The sequence below is a fragment of the Emys orbicularis genome, chromosome 17 (genome assembly GCF_028017835.1).
Source record: "Emys orbicularis isolate rEmyOrb1 chromosome 17, rEmyOrb1.hap1, whole genome shotgun sequence".
Taxonomy (NCBI): Eukaryota; Metazoa; Chordata; order Testudines; family Emydidae; genus Emys; species Emys orbicularis.
Genome location: NC_088699.1, coordinates 6,295,565 through 6,313,945, shown reverse-complemented (window position 1 = coordinate 6,313,945; position 18,381 = coordinate 6,295,565). Strand labels below are relative to the sequence as shown.

At 36.8% G+C, this 18,381-nt stretch overlaps 1 protein-coding gene across 1 annotated transcript in view; it reads right to left on the bottom strand.

Moving 5' to 3' along the window:
* The window catches only part of BRIP1 (BRCA1 interacting helicase 1), a 121,291-nt gene that overhangs the window by 25,681 nt on the left and 77,229 nt on the right, over positions 1 to 18,381 (bottom strand). Inside the window, exons 15-16 of the mRNA XM_065418343.1 lie at positions 6,139 to 6,298; positions 4,272 to 4,393 (exon numbers count right to left, since the gene is read on the bottom strand). Coding sequence (XP_065274415.1) covers positions 4,272 to 4,393; positions 6,139 to 6,298 — 282 coding nt within the window. The remainder of the gene's footprint in view (positions 1 to 4,271; positions 4,394 to 6,138; positions 6,299 to 18,381) is intronic.

Here is an 18,381-nt window from a genome sequence, read left to right as displayed (position 1 = left end):
CTTTTTAGTATATGTACATTTTGAGTTTAAAACACTGTGTGCCAATCTTTTAGCCAGGAGGAAAATGTTATGGATGAGTAATAAGTGATTAAAAAAAAGATTAAGCTAGAAACACTGAAAGAACATTGCGCTAGCAGGCACCTTAAACTAATATAATCTTACTAGTCCTTATAGGATGCACTTTTTTTTTTTTTTACCCAGGCAGTACCTACACATGCATTTTGGACAACAAAGAAATCTTTGATTATGCACTTAAAATGCAGAATGCATCCCAAAAACTAAAGAAGCTAAGTCAGTTTGGGCTGTCAATTCCAAACTTATTACTTGTTTGTTTGATTTGGCTTACTTATAACCAATGTTTGGCAGCTCTACTATTCGTTTATTATGTGATATTTCATTTTGGTTGTTAGCTCTGTACAGCAGTATGAGGTTATTTTATAAAGCACCTTTCAAAGTTATGTAGTAGTAATGGTGGTGGCTGTTATCACTGGGAAAGAAAAGGAACCAACAGTTGGATGACTGTTTAGTTGGCACACAGAGAACACTAATAAATAGTGTTACAAATAAATTTGAATAATATGGGTTCTTCTGTTTATTTGGTACTGCAACCTCTATATTCCTGACTGATCTCATGGTATGCCAGCCTCCCTTTAGCATAAGGGTGGAAACTCTGGAATTCTACACTTAGTAGAGATAGTTACCTCTAATTAGAATTCAAGTCAGTAGTGTATAAAACATTTAATGCAAACATGGATATATTTTAATGTAAATATCTTTGTATACTCAGATCCCAAAAGGTAGAAAATCCCTATTTATTTTGGATTTTACTGATAAGGATGACCCTCTTTCTTTATATATTTTAGGGACCACAGTGTTTTATTTTTTTTACAAAGAGTTTCTTCTTAGCCCATTAATTAGTATCCATTTGTGCCCAGAGATTAACCAGACACATAAATGCTAATCTTTTCCACTGTATTGCTGTATCTCTTAGTTTTGATGTTATGGAAGAGGATGCTCATTGAAAAATGTACTTGGAGGATGAAATTGATTTTGTATTTAAACAATTGCCTCATTTTAGAGGACCTGCATCCACTTCCAAACAGTGTTATTTTATTATGGTGCCATATTTACAAAATAAAAACTGGGACACTTTGGTGGCAATATTTTTTTAGGGTTGTGAAACAGTCATACTGAAGACAAAAGTACACTTTTAAATGTGGCCAGATATTGCTCCTGCCACCTTCTAACTCAACAGGGGGGGAGTGATAGCTCAGTGGTTTGCGCATTGGCCTGCTAAACTCAAGGTTGTGAGTTCAATCCTTGAGGGGGCCACTTAGAGATCTGGGGCAAAATCAGTACTTGGTCCTGCTAGTGAAGGCAGGGGGCTGGACTTGATGACCTTTCAAGGTCCCTTCCAGTTCTATGAGATAGGTATATTTATTATTATTATATTATTAACAGCAAAACATGCATATTTCTTGGAACTGGTGGATATTTTCTAGTAAGTTACTGTGCTAAATGAGTTTATCATGAAACAGTGAATGTGTGTCATTGACATTCACTTTGAGCACAAGACCAGCTTTGCTGTTGCCTACACTCTTGACTTCTCTCTTCACTTCAAACACTTTTCATCACACTGAACACTTCTTCCATTGGTCTGTTTGCTACTGGTAAACCAAGAGCAAATTCTACTCTGTGTAGCAATATATCTTTGGGTGTAAATCAGGCACCCATAAAGCAATTATGGCAGTAAAAGAAAAATACTTCCAATGTTGTGAGTTGAAAAGTGGTAAATACTCCTAAATTATAACTAACAAATGTCAACAGCAAGATATCATATTGCATGTAAGGAAAACACACTGATTTCTTCAGTTACAAAAGGGCCATATGAAAAAAGAAACAGCAGTCACATATTCTGTTCACTGAAATATTGTGCTTAGATTTTCAGTATTAAGATTGGCAGCCCTTGCTTAACTGAACAGTGAAAGAAATGGCTTCAGATGCTTTGGGAAACTTTTAGTTATAGGAACTCTGATCTGTATTTTCTTTATTCCTCAGTTAGATTATACGAATCTATTAGTATCATTTAGTAATGCAGTTATCTGATTTATCTTGGTCATGAGGCAACCCGTGATATTTTTTACTGGAGGATGCGTCAGAGTTTTATGTTATTCATGGATAAAGCAAGCTGACAAGAGGTATAGTTGAAGGGAAAGGGAATTAAAAGTATGAAGACTAAATTTAAGCTGATGTATTCTGAAGTCTAACTAAATCAATTACTATAATTTTTTGTGCTTCTATAACACCTAGGAGCCTTAGTCATGGACCAGGTTCCCATTCTGCTAGATGCTGTACAAAGATAGAATAACTCTATAGAACAGGTATGAAATAATTTGTAGAATTTCATGTCAAAGATATGGCACTCTCCGTAGCATGCCCTTGTTTTTGGAATTCGCTCCCACTGGAAATATGTCTCAAGCATGTCAACTTCTACCACATGCTGTAAGACATGTGTTTATTCAGGTTCTCAATTAGTACATTAAATTGAGTTTCCTCATTTATGCTTCTTTCAGGGGAGTGGCTGAGAGTCAGGAAATATGACACCAGTTAGTGGAGGGAAACGACGTAGCAAGCACTCAGGGCTGGTCTATACTTAAACTGTAAATCGACTTTTAAGCTACGCTACTTCAGTTACGTAACTGAAGTTGATGTAACTTAGACTGACTTACAGTGGTGTCTACACCGCGCTGTGTCGACGGGAGACGCTCTCCCGCCAACTTACCTTCTGCCTTTCGGGGAGGTGGAGTACAAACCTCGATTGGCAGAGCACTCTACCATCGACTTAGCTTGTCTTCACCAGACTCACTAAATCGATACCACTGCATCAATCGCAGCAGTGCAGATTTAGCCGGAAGTATAGACAAGCCCTCAGAACTAAATCTTTCACTGAATTTGATTAACAGAGGACCAAAACTATAACAACACAAGCATTGCAAATGAGGACTAAGACGCACTGACAATTATGTGGCAAAGCTTCCACAACTCCTGTCTGTGTTATGCCAGAGTTTTCCCAGTACGTCAGATTCCTCTTCTTCGTGAATACTTAATCTTCCCACTGACTACCCCCCACTCCAGGAAGGACTGAAATAACAATCAGGGTAGCAAAGGACCAAAAAAAAAAAGTCTATTAGTTACATGTCTAATGGGTACTCTTTTTATTTGGGTACATACATTGCAAGTCAGTCTCTCTCAGATTACTCATTACATCTTTCTTTCATACTTTATTATTTTTAATCCCTTTACAAAACATAATGGACCTAAACGTGAACCCTTTACTCACACTGATGAGCAGTTACTGACACAAGCAGTCCCACCAAAATCAGTGAGTATACTCACGTGAATAACTTCTAAGCAATGTAAGGGGCTGACACTTTGGTCAACTCAAAGATACAAACTGACCCAGAAATTTAGTTAATTTAGGTCTACCACTACATTCAGAAGCCACTTTAAGATCTATGCCTCAAATCATCAAAAAAAAAAAAGCAATGTTCTCAATTTCCAGGAAGAGCTCATTTCATGTAATAATTTCACACTTTAAAGAAGCAAGCTAAGCATCAACATTAGCTTTGGAAAAGCTAAATGAAGAGTGCTACACACATAACGATGTTGAAGGAGGCAATGGGGACTGAAGAGGGGACATGCAGCAACCAACAATGAAAGAACTTTAAGATAACAATGAAAGAATGTAGGAAAATCTTTCACCTCTAGGTTATATCTATATATTTACCTCTCAACCTATTTTACCCATCTTAACATTCTTACTTTAATTTGTATCTGTTATTTATTTTCTTAGGAAACAACCTCAAGTAGATTAAAAATAATCTTTTCCCCATCATTTATAATGGATCTTAGCTATCACATATCCTGCTATATCAGATAAATCAAGGAGTAGTCTTTATCTGTGCCATAGCTGGTAAAAATGGAGCCAATGGGCACTTTGAATGTAAAAACACTATGACTAGCTGTATTCAAACAATGGCTTAAAATAAATTTATTGTAGTATGTAGTATTAACAAATGTTAAAATCTAAAAATAGAAGCCACATAGCCTCCCAATTTTACCATGTAGAAAGCATGCTGAAGAATTCAAAATGAGGTCAGGTGAGAGTCCTGAACAAAATATGGTAATACAGTATTCCGTACATGAAGAAGTATTTTAGACATGACATAAATTTAAGTTACAAATCTTTTGGTTAAGTGTTGATGTCCTACCTGAAGGTCTTTCACATTTGGAAATGGAATACCAATAGTTATGACAGCACGGGCATTGTCATCAGAGAAATCCAAGCCTTCACTAACTTTACCTCTGCATACTGCTATGAGAAGTGCTCCATCTTGAACAAAGCAAAGAAGAATTAGCAATCATTTTGGGAATAAATCATCAGTTACCAAAAAGTAGTTTTACGGTATTCTTTGACAAGACTAAAGTTAATACAGCATAATGCAGTGTGTATCAGTTTTAAAAGGTGAGCTGAAATAAAAGTACATGATTTTTTACAAAAGCATTATGGTAGCTAATATAATTTAGACAAATGATATTGATGTGCTGAATTAGCAATTTTCATATTATGCTTGCAAGAGGCACTATATAATATAGAAGTGCATCATAGGGAAAAAACTGTACCTACCTGTAGCAATAGCGCTTTCAATTTATCATTTCAATAATGGTATTCTCTTGTTCTCTTACTTACTATTATGCTGTATTGACTGAACTGATATTTAGGGTATTTTTAATAAAATGTATAAGGTTAAGTTTGTAAAACAGTGCACTGTAAATATGTTTCTATGCTTTGCAAAATGGTGGCTTTGCTCAGAAATTAACAGGGTAAATATTACATTCACTGTACACATCTGGAGTCTATACTGGACAGGTATCAGAGGGGTAGCCTTGTTAGTCTGGATCTGTAAAAGAAGCAAAGAGTCCTGTGGCACCTTATAGACTAACAGACGTATTGGAGCATGAGCTTTCGTGGGTGAATACCCACTTCGTCGGATGCATCCGACGAAGTGGGTATTCACCCACGAAAGCTCATGCTCCAATACGTCTGTTAGTCTATACTGGACAGAAAGTCTACAATAAGAATAATTCAGGATCCAGTTATCGGAGAGATCACTTGTTGCAGTTAAATTAGGAGAATCTTGCTGAGGTAATATCTTTCATTGGACCAACTTCTGTTGGTAAGAAAGTGTTCTTTATGCAGAAGTTTCACAAATGGATCACCTTTTGGAAAAGCTGAATCAACCCTGCATCTTCCTTCTTGTTGAGAAAAAACATAGAAGTGGTGTTGTTGATAAGAACTTGAACCACCTGATTACTGATGGTGGTAATAAATCTTTCACAGCCCCAATACGTTTATGTGGAGAGAAGTCTCCTGTGATGTGCAAAGTGCCTGAGCCTGAAGTTGCCCCAGATTGGCATCCTAGCCCCTGGAGGACACATCTGTTACAAGAGTCCTCGTTAACTGTGGTGGTAAGAAAGGAACACCTTTGCAGACATTCTGGGGATCTATCCATCAACTCATGGACTGAATCACTCTTGCAGGTACGCAAATGAGCATGTCCAGAGAACATCTGCTTGGATGGTATACTGAGCAAAGCCAGGCCTGTAGATACCTGAGGTGAAGGCTGGCAAAAGTCTCTGACTTGAGTGAATTGGGTGCATGCACGTCTACGGTAGAACGTATATATGCACAATCACTCAAAGAACAGGGCTCCTGTGAACAGGAGTATGTGATAATGTATTTAAAGATTGTATCATATTGTATATGCACAAGGGGGCCGAATAAAGGTTAATACTGGCATTTCCTAACTTCATAGTGCTTGACTTTGCATCCTTAATGTTATTTTACCAAAGGTTTGGTGTGTGTAATATATGAATACATTACGTACAAACCATCAGGTACAACTCCTCTCAAATCCAAAAATATCATATCATATAGTAAAATAAATTGTACAACACCATCTTAGTCTGACTTCAAAATATTTTAAAATATCAACCACACTTTCTACCTGAAAAGTCTACATTAACTACTTAATGTGAGTTAAAAATTCATTCAGACATCCTCACCCATCCGATTACCTTTTCCTCCTTTATATTTTATTGCATCATAGTATATTTGGAGCAGTGCATCAAAGTCAGCTTTGTCTCCTCCTTTAGGCTCTGCAATGACTGTCTTAACAAGCTCCAAGTTTCTCCATAAACCAGTATGCATCCAGCGATCTTTTAATTTATCCAACAACTAAACAAACATACAAAAAATCAAAGAGTGCCATAGTGAATATTCGGTCACCTAATTTTTCAAAAGGCTCTAAAACATACTAAACATGTCCCCAATAAAATACACAATAAAAATACCAATCACAACTTTATAAAATGCATATTATTCAGTATTTGTCAATATTAGTTGTAACTTGACACTGTGGAAATTTGTGCAATTCAATGTAAGCAACTGCATTTCTAAATTCAAACATTTATGCTTTCCACTGCTGCAGCTCTATATACTTACGCCCTGCAATTCTCAAAAAAGAAATGAAATACCTTGTGACAGGTGTTGTACTGATGGATTCTTAAAGTAATAAACAGAGTGGATGCAATTCAGTATAAGTAAATTTTATTTAGCGAAGGCATATGAAATGCACAAAAAGGCTCAAAACCACATTTTTTCATATATTTCTACTAGGGCTATCAAGCAATTAAAAAATTAATCACGATTAATTGCATTGTTAAACAATAATAGAATACCATTATTTAAATATTTTTGGTTGTTTTCTACAATTTCAAATATATTGATTTCACTTACGACACAGAATACAAAGTATACAGTGCTCACTTTCTATTTATTTTTGATTACAAGTATTTCCACCGTAAAAAACCAAAAGAAACAGTATTTTTCAATTTACCTAATACAAGTACTGCAGTGCAATCTCTTTATCATGAAAGTTGAACTTACAAATGTAGAATTATGTACAAAAAACCCTCCATTCAAAAATAAAACAATGTAAAATTTTGGAGCCTGCAAGTCCACTCAGTCCTACTTCTTGTTCAGCCAATCACAAGGACAAACAAGTTTGTTTCTACATTTGCAGGAGATAATGCTGCCTGCTTCTTGTTTACAATCTCACCTGAAAGTGAGAACAGGTGTTCGCATGGCACCATTGTAGCCAGCGTCACAAGATATTTACATGCCAGATGCGCTAAAGATTCATATGTCCCTTCATGCTTCAACCACCCTTCCAGGGGACACGCGTCCATGCTGATGATGGGTTCTGCTTGATAACAATCCAAAGCAGTGCGGACACAGTGAACGCATGTTCATTTTCATTATCTGAGTCAGATGCTGACATCTTCTGGATCTTAAAAGCTCTAGTTTTTAATACTTTTAAATTATCTCAAATAGACTTGACAAAAAGTTAGAAATAAAAAGTATGGACATACCATTTAACAATAGCCTCTGCTTTTAGGAGCAATAAGGCCATATTGGCTGAGGAAGCCTGCTGTACCTAGCACAGGTTAGCCCCTTTGTAAGCAAATAGTTTGCTTGCTTTACATGCTCTCTAAGCTTAATGAAAATGTGTATTAAATCTAAAACCAAAAAAGTATGGAGTGAACACAGCTCTTGTAGATTGATTGGCTAGGGGGCAATTATGCCATTGGTTATCATCACTTCCCCTTCTCTCACCAATCCCCAGTCTGAATTTTATCAGCCTAGGGAGCAAGACACCCAGAAATGCATTCCTTCATCTGATCGTTTTGTCTGATGATACATAACACACCTCTCAAGACACCAGAATAGCAACACACATTTGACATGAATGGGGATTAAGTAGATCTGGTTCAATGGACAGAAATAACTATTTCTCTTACTGCTGAATGATCACTAGTATTTTTCTTAACAATTCTGCAGTACAGCCACCTGATTTCATATATTCAAAGATTTTTAAATTCACAGTTCAACTCTGTAATAAGGATTATGCTTTTCATAGTCAAACTTTTTGTCAGTCCTCTGCCCTCCTTCAACTCCACTCACTGTAGGCTGTCTCAGTCCTTTGCTTCAGGCTGTGCAAACTGCTCCCTCTAGAACCTGGACCAATCCCTAACTCCCCCCAGGAAGGAAAGACCTACACATGAACTCATCCCATCAGGTTTGGGCTCCAAAGTGGAGGGCATAAAAATCTCTGATAAGGAGAAACAATCTCTTTTATGCTGTCTGGATTCTGAGGGTCAAAGATTCCTAAACATAAACAAAGAGGTCCCCATGCTGCTTGGCATGGATTAACCTCAAAAGACACTTTGAACTGACAGATTACTACAACTATGTCACCTTTTGGATCACAGACAAACCCATTTGTGAATATACTCCTGCTTGCCTTAACCTGTAATAACTCTCATTTCTTTTCCCCAGCTAATTACCTTTAGCTAGTTTATTACAGGATTGGCTACAGGCTTTGTCTTTGGTATGAGATGTAAGATACAACCTGACCTGGGGTAAGTGACTGGCCTCTTGGAACTGGAAGCAACCTGAATATTTTGTGATTTATGGTGTAAATGACCATTTATCACATAGTTCAACTTGCCAGGGTGGCAAGATAGACTGGAGTTCTAAGGGGACTGTCTGTGACTCCATTATAAGACTATTTTAGTATTTTGGGCGCTCACATTTGTTACTGGGTGGTGAACTCTAATTACAGAACATACAAGTTTGGGGTATCTGCTCTGCTTTTAGAGAGTCTGCCCTGAGGTTGGCACGCTCAGTCATGAGCCATTTCAGACAGCATGACAGTATACATGTCTAGAGAACAAAATGGGTACATTTTATCCATTATCCTGTAATAAGCAGGTAGGTTTTGCTTTTATAATACATAAAACACTGGTTCCAGTTCACAAATTAACTACTAGAAACTCTGAATCAGAAAGTTTACAAACAGAATGGTTCAACTTCTTGTTAATGCAAAAACCACATGATAATAAGGAGAATTAATATGCAGCAGGGTAATCAATCTCTCACTTCAAAATTTCACACTCTATCAACAATAAATAGGACCCCACTTTCAAAGATTTTATATATATAAACTGTAGACACTGTATAAATCTCCACAGATTTTTTAAAAATCTGAAATTCACCCATTCAATCCTATTGTATTCTTCTCATTTTAAAAAGAAATAACTTCCACTCACTACCGGCAAAGAGTGTACTAGAACATCTTTATCCAGATCCATCAAAAAACATCTGCAAAGCCAATGTTCCACTTTTATGGATTACACAGTAATGTGATCAGAATTCTCTACCTCTCCCCTTTGAGGAATACACTCAAAGCCCCTACTGGCGCTTGGTGACTTCAGGTTTGTCTTTTAACTGACAGCTGCCATTACACCAGCAAGGCTACCTTCTGTATGTAAAAACGCAGATTATGAATATAATTAATATTTGGCAAGGATAAAACAATTTAATATAAAATTTACTTATTCCATTTTAATGGTGTTTGCCATATACAGGATCTTTCTCATATACAGAAATGGTATGCAAATGCTTTTATAAACATGATACGCACACACACTATACACACAGACACAACAACAAGTGCTATTGAGATACCTATAAATAAAAATAAATAAAATATAACACACATCCATGCTTCATAGGAACTATGAACTCAAGTGCAGGGTTATAATGAAAAACAATAGCACTTTGGGTTGGAAAAACACAAATAAGAGTGGGGTATAATGCCAGAAACCACAGGAGGAGGCCATTAATGCCCACAGTCAGTCACTTTCTCTACCCAGGGGAATAATAGTTTTTGCAGGGCAAGGCAGGCTATATATGTTTTATTAAACCCTTTAAATATGGACTCTCTAATGGTTCTATAAATGAAATAAGGTTTTCCTCCAAGAAAGCAGAAAATCTTGTTAGGCAAGTAGAATCTGCCATCTTCCCAGAAGCTGATGGATGTTTATTTGATTTTTTTTCCACTTGTAATTTTAAAACAGTTGCAAGTTCTTCCCCAGGAGTTGTTTTTCTAGTATCTAGGCTTGTCTCCCAACTCTGCTGTTTCTTGTTTTTTAAGACAGTCGCTGAAGCTTTCCAATATCTTGTGAAGTATGGGAGAAGAGGTTTCCTCAGCATCTTTTACCATTTCTCTCCGCCGTCTTGAGCTGTGGTCCTCATATCCTACTTAACAGATATGTTCCCTTTCCAGATTCCTTTTTTCATCTCAGGGGCAGGCGAGGGGGTTCCTATTCTATGCAACAAAGCCAAAGATTTGCTACGGCTACATGAGTGTAATTTCCAAAATCTTAAGCAAAGGGAAGTTGACAGGTTAAACTGCAGCAATCATACTGCTGCAGAACACTATGGGAAAACAGTCACTTTCTTTGCACTATCCCCTGGTTGATTGGTTTCTGAAGAATAGGTCCTTCGGTGGGGAGTCTAAAGGAGAACACAAAACTATCAGTTAACTGTTCTCCTTTATATGCCCCACCCCGAGGACCTGTCACTCAGAAATCCCTTACATAAAATATGCATTTAATATTTTAATGCTGATTTTAAATGGGCATCAAGCAGCATTTAGAGAGGGAACATTTGTGGAATTTAACAACATAGAGGATATGCAAAGAGCAGCCCAGGATAGGAAAGGATGATGGAACCTTGTTCATGCCCTAAGAGACGTCTGTCTGACGGTATAGGAAGGATTCAGATAATAGCTTTGGATCTAATCAACAGTTAAATAACCATTGGCTTTTATTACACTGCAAACTACAGCAATGAGGTGGTGCATCCTTCTTCTCATTTGTAATGGGCTTGTCATCATGGTATTTAGATACTACATCATAATCTTCTAAAACAAGTGGCTCTTGAGGTGCTTTCTTTAATCACCCAATGACTGCCCATAAACCTATTCTCCTACTGCCTATGTAACCACTAACCTTAGACAAATATCTGTACCCCACTGAAAGCTTGCAATTATACATAAAAGACATACCCTTTGGAACGTCCACATTTTCTTCACCTCATTTGTACAGGGAGGGTTTTGTAAAGCTACAAAGTGCATTTTATCAAACTTACCAGTCTAGCATCTCTGAATCAATTTAATTGTTACTTGGAAATGGGGTGTGGAGAAACAGCCATTAGGCTTTCCTTAATAAAAATCACAGTTATCGGCACTATTGTTAGTGCAAAAAGTCAGAGTTCCTCAGGGGACTAACATTGATCTAAAAGCCTTTTCCCATGCAGAGCTCTTCATGTGTTTGCTACCAGAATTTTCTTTTTGAATAAGCATTGCTTCAAAATCAAAGTGTCTCTCCAGTGGGCTGGAAACGTGTTTGAAGGGTCAAACAGAAGTTCTACACACAGTCAGCATAAAACTTCAGAAATGGAAAATACAGATGCACCCAACCCAGTGGCTTGGCAGCCAAGCTTCAAAAAACCCCAATTTTGGTGAAACTCAAATGGATACAGTGTATTTGGGACAACAAGGACAAGCACTTGCTCAAAAAGGGGCTCGTACCAGCCCACCCGTCAACGTATAAGAGAGACACAAAAATGCACAACATTCATATAATATTGTATCCTATATCGTCTTCAGAATCAGTTAATCAATATAATTTCATTTACAGGTTATATAAAAGGGAGGTTGGGAGGAGTTTTGGAGTAATTTTTCAAAACAGCTAAAATTCCATACTTTGAAATATTTCCCTTTAATTACAGGGCCTTAAATGTATATTTATCATGCAATTATAAATACATCTGAAACATCTTTTAGTTAAAAAAATTATGGCCAAGTGATAATGCTCTACACTGCCATGCTGCAGTTCTGGGTTCTATTTCTAGTTATGGACAGCAAGGGTTGGGGTTTCTGGGGAAGTGCGGGACAAAGATTAATTTATGTCACTCCCTATAACTGATTATGCTGATTGTTTCCAAAAGGAGTCCTAAAATCCAGTCTGCATTCAGCTGTGACAAAAGGACCTGGAGATCAGAGGTATCAAACAAAGGGAAAAAAGGAATGCCTCAAGGCTCTGACACATGAAGAGGATCATGGTGAACTTTTAACTTACTGAAAGTTTAAGTATATAATTTTGGTTCCACACTTGGGAAGTTACAAACTGTCTCAAGACTATTAGAAACTTATTTCTCCTCCCCCGCCTCTAACCCAAGACAATTTTGGAAGAGTCTTTTAACCTCACAGTACCAAAAGCATTTTAAAGAAATGCAGCTGTACGGAAACTGTGTCCAGCTGCATCTCTCGGTACACGTACACAGTGCACAAGTATTTCATCAATGATTACAAAATTCACGGAGAGACAAGAGAGGCTGTCAACTTGGATTTGTGCTCTTCAAGCCCTTTGATAATTTATAAATTGTGAAGATGGCCATAAATTCCACAGGTTCATGAAATCAACCACAAGCATCAGACCAAGGGAAATGCAAGCAAGGGCAATTCCAGCTGCCTGGAAATCTTATTGGGGAGGAGGGAACAAAACCAGACCATAGTCTACTTAAAAAAAAAATAAGTTTAATTCCAAGTTAGTGCTCTATTCACATTTGGCTGAGTTGCACATAAAACTCTTCCAGATAACCACATAAAAATAAAAATAAAAATATTTGGGGATACTAATTTCAAGCATAAATCTAATAAGGTCTTATAATGTTCTAGTTCATACTACAATAATTAAGATTATTCCAACATTTCAATTACAAGAACTGATTATAAACAGATTCATCATAAAAAAAATCACAAGGGACAAGATGACTGCTACTGATACAGATTTTTTGAAGTAATTCAGTAACAGATCTTTAATCATTTTTATGATATAGAATTTGTAAAAAAAATCAAAATTATTAAAACAACTTTGCAATAATGTTGTTGCTTTTTATAAACATTAAAAGTTGCTTGCTTTTGCCCAGAACATGTGATAAGCACTTTAATGCTTTTTAAAACACATTAGTTATTTAACAAAAACAACAAAAATCAGACTGGACCAGAGGTGGAATATTTTTAATAGCTTTGCTTTACATTTTATACTAGGTTATATTTAACTACATTTTGTACATTGCCTTTTTCTGTCAGATGGGAAATTACACATTCACATTTCTGTATTTGTCTGACAGCTCTTCTTTTTTATTGATCTCTTTGCTGTGTTTTCATCAGTCCAGATCCCAAAACATTAGCCATAAACCTCTATTACACTTTAAGCTCTATAATACCAGTTCACGAAGAGACTGATGTATCCACTTGCCTAGGCCACGGAATGAGGCAATCACCACTGAAGAGGTCAATCATTTTAACTAAAGTGGTGCCGATCCAGCACTCCTTACTGACTCCAGCAAAGCTGCAATTAAAATCAATGGTAGTTTTAGTTTTGCCTGAGTAAGGAGGTATGTGTTTGCCATGAGCTCAGCAAGTGAAGCAGACTTAACTTGGCGCACATGTGTTCAGTTTTTTCATATGTAAATTTAATATTTGTGAAAGATGCCTAGTTACCCTAGAAACTGAAGTCTTCTTTTCATTCACTGAAGTGGCACAGGATGGGCTACAGCAGTGAAAGTTTTCCCAAAGTGCTCGTCCCTAACCTGAGAAACCATAACTTTGGGTGAGAAGGTAGTTCAATCTCCATGGTGATTCAATTTTTGGCCCCACTAATAAAACTGCCAATAATGGTACCAATTGCCACCTGTGGTGGTGAGTTTTGTAGAATAGGCCCCTGTTCTCAAAGAACAGGACAGACCAACATCTAATAAAAATTTTCAACAACTGCCAACATGGCCTGGATTTGAACTGATGACATATGAGTTCTACATTCCACTGATCAACTACTATACCATTGGAAGTCTTCCACATCAGTTGTTAGAACTACTAATTGTATGTAAAATACTGTGGCCAGCTCTTGCAGGACCATTTGGTATAATTACAAAAACATTACACTTTCTACAAATGCAAAGCCCTTTAACAATAATTTCAGCCAATTTTTTTAAAATACAAATTTTTATTTTTTCCTTCACAGGGATAACCATAAAGTATGTTTTATTTCTCACATCCCCTTCCCTCCTGCCATTTCTTCCCTTCTCCCTCCTCCACTGTATGGTTCTGCTTCTGTGCAATTCCAAAAAGTAAATCTTTTGTTCTCAGACACTACTCACATTTTGGCAGAGATGAAAGGAGTGGCCATTGGGAAAAAGGTTTTTCTCAGTATAGTACCTTTCATACCCCTGCTCTGGGTAGACAGGTGTCAAGAGGAAATGCAGTTTTCTTTTCTTACTATAGAATGTCTCTCACCATTTGGACCGTCTGCAAGAACTAGTCCAGGTTGCTTATATATCATAGCATGATCATAACTGCATCTACATCAGCTGCCTTTTCCCTTCCTCTCAGAAGAGATCTATGCACAGCCTAAGCAGACAGGATCTTAAAATGGTGAAGTTCTTATTTTCCATGAAAGTAATCCTCTGATAATCTCAGGATACTGACATTTTTCTATTGTATCTAGTTCCATTGGTATTACATCTCTTTTAATAAACTTTCATGATGATGAAGTTTGCTGAGTCACCTATTTATCTGCAGATGTAACTTTTTGTCCAAACCACTCTCCTACTTGCCTCAGGCCCTAATCAGTCCTTCACAGTGGTTAACTACATGGTTATATGTTCTACCTTTGAATTTAAGAATGAATGTAGTGTCCACATTGTCATTTTTTGCAATGATTATTTTTAGTATTTCTCTTAGGGAACTGCTTGAAGTTACAGAAGGAATGAGACTCTGGATAAAGCAAATAGATCTTTATCCAAATTTCACATTCTGACATTTTAAATTTCTTCCAGTATTATGAAGAAAGATCACACAAGCTTTTAATATTCTTAACAGGTGGGCCTCTGTATTGTGGAATCTTCTGCCCTCTTGTCCTGCTTTCTTTAAGCACATCCCAAGAGAAAGCTACTCTCAACAGGAAATCCTTACTATTAAGTGCTATCCCAAGAGACTGATGCATTTAGACCTTTCGCACCCTATTGCAAAAACAGAGAATCAGCTTAAAGATAAACCTTCTCACACCAGACAGATATCTGTAAACTTCAAGAACTCATTTGAAAAAGAAAATCTTTTTCAGTTTTGAAATATTGTATCTATATTTCTCAGGAAACAATTTTCTGCAAGCAAACACTACCAGATATTCTTCCCATACAACATTATGACCAAGACCTACATGAGAGAGATCTGCATACTCTAGGAAACTTGGGGTAAAATCTGGGCTGGCCCACACAGGCTTGGCACATATAGTGTGTTAAAAAAATGCAACACAACTACATAATTAAACTAAACCCTGTACATGGTGAAAAGCTCTGTACTATGAACAAGGTTAGGATCACTATGTGCACACACTAGCACAATAAAAGGTGAATAATTCATCATCATTTTTGAAGAAAGAGTATGCATCACTCAACTTGGGGGAAACACAAGGGATTTCACTGGTATGATTTTTCTTTAGGGACAATGACAAAGTGCCGCTCACCAGCAGGAAACTGAAGCACTGAACTGTGTTCCATGTGCCATAAATCAACACTGCAACCTACAGGATGTCTCTCTGGTACCAACATACCATCAATTTTTCAATAAGCCCCTTAAATAATGGAAAATATGAATGGCGACAACAGTAATGAAAAATGAAATGTTTTGCACTAAAGACTCCAGAATAACACTGTTAATATTTTGCTTCCACTGTTAAAAGTAGTCATTTATGCAAAATCTGTACTTTTCCCCAATATAATTTACATATTTTTTCTCAAAACAAATTGGCAAACCTTTGAAACACTGAATCATTTAGAGCTATCACAGTTATTTCTAAGCAATCTGGTTTTTGTGGTTTTAAAGTCGACGAAGACAACAGCTTTCTGTGTTACAGTAGTACATGTGTGTATAAACATTTACCTTAGGCTATCTATATTGTTTTGCTTGCTAATGAGACAACAATCTCTTTTACAGAGAATGCGGTCAGTGAAAGTATTTTTAAAAGGACTATTTAGAAGTTGTTTCCAAATCAAACATGACTTTTAACTTATATATTCTGTAACAAGGTTAGCATTCCACAGTGCTGTCCTCTTCTTCACCAGTTGTCAAAAACAAAAAACAAAAAAAAAGTTCAATCATCCCTTGACCTCTTTTTTCCAGAAGAAAAAAACAAAAACAAAAAATGAGAGAGAGACAGACAAGATTGGCTTAGTGGCACATTAGCAGTGAAGCACAGTGCCATGTGGGAAAACTGATTCAAAACAGACTTGTAATCCTAGGCCTTGGGCCAACCAAGCCTGAGAATTCTGTGCAGCTGACACAGTAAATTGAAGTAGCTGGATGTGTGTCATGGGGAACTGATTCCAACAGTAGGAGAGTAATAGCAGGATCTTTTAGTCTCCTTTTCTTGTTAATAGAAAAAATAATGGAACTAAGTATTTATATAGCACTTTTGATCTGTAGATCTCAAAGCACTTTATAAAGGTGGGTATGATTACCCCCATTTACAGAATGGGAAATTGAAGAGAAGAAAAAACAAGGTTAAGCAATTTGCCTACCATCATATAGCAAGTCAGAGACAGAACTCGATGTAAAAAACACCCATTTTCAATCCCTGATCACCAAGAGTTTTGTGTAGTGGTCAACTCTGACTGGGTAATGTGAAGGAAAGTTAATACAATTTAAAAGGAAAATATCAGAGTAGCCTCTCAAAGCTGGTTAAAAGCCTCTGGTGTGTGGGGGTGGGGTTAATCACTGAACATAATTTAGGCTAATTCTGGGCCCAAGTTACAGAATGAAACCAATGTTAAAATACTGAAATGCAAAGCGAGAAAGACTTTCTACAAGTAAGCCAATGCAAATGATGATCCCTCACCAATGATATCAATGTTAGTAGCATGTGTTCAGTCAATAGCAATTAATCAAGTAGAAGACACTAAGGAACTAGTCTTACCCACCAAGAAACTACATAATTTAAGGACTTCATTAGAAGGAAAGTTTAAAACAATCTGCCAAAATTAACAAACACTATGTCTACATCCCTGTAGTTCAAACTGCAGGGCACTGTAGACAAGACCAATGTATCTAACAATACTATTTTTAAAAGTGAGATCAGATAGAATTTCTTAGAGATTAAAGCATGAATTACAACAGGGACAACAACAAAAAAGTGTTACCCACCTCACAATGTTCATGCACAATAACCTTGTTAAGGAGAGAAAACTGAAGGCCAGACTCTCGGATGGTGTATGCTGGTGCAAGTCCATGAATTTCAATGGAACTGTGCTGATTTTTACCACTTAAGAATCTGGCCTAAAGCCTTTAAAGAGTTAAATAAGGGCTCAAAACATACATATGTAGCAGGAAAGGAATTACCAGTCCTTATCTATTTTGTATGATTTTTTTCAGCAGTCATATTTAACATACACTAGGATCCTACACTGTTTATGTCAAGAGATGCTTCTACATTCCTGCAAGGTAGGAAATCTGAAAAGGAATAGCAGTGATTTGAGAATATCTGATTCTGAAAAATTATTTCTCTGACCAGACTTGAACCCAGTGATCACACCTAGAAGGAAGGAAGTAGATAAATTACAAGGAGTTTCAAATTCAAGACACTGCAATTTTATAATGGTCCAGCAAAAATTTAATCATCCTAAATCATTGTTTTGAAGACATTAAATAAGACTTTTGCTTATACAGACACTGTGAGCAAAGATATCAGTGCAAAGTTGGACAGATGAACTGTTTTCTTGGACAATATACTTATGAGAAGCCTAGTAAACTCTGAATCTACACAAGAGAAAGTGCCACTGACCAACTGTACAGGACCAGAATCCAACTGGGGGTCTTCCTTTGTTTGGAGTGTGGAATGATGACATTTTGGTTGCTTTCAACAGTCATATAAAGAACTGATAAGGTATGGAAAATGGTGATGTTTTTTCTTTATACTGAAATTATCTGTAATATTTATATTAATAACCCCCACCCCTTTTCCTATCTTGGTGTAAAATCCATCTCCTATAGTAAACAGATATAGTAATACTTTGTACTGTTCCTCATGACTTTCAATGCAAGAATTTTCAAGCAATTCATAAACATTAAGCCTCACAACAAACTCCTTTTACAAACAGGTAAAGCTGAAGCATGAGAGATTGAGAGTTGGTCAAGGTCACTCAGTAAGTCAGCAGCAGAGCCAGGAATGGAACCTAGGAATCCTGACTCCAAGTCCTGATCTAACCACTAGCCAATATTCTTTCTCTGAACAGTATCTTAGCACAGTAAGAAAAAGACGCCCATGTTTTCTCCCTTTTGTCTACCAAGCAAA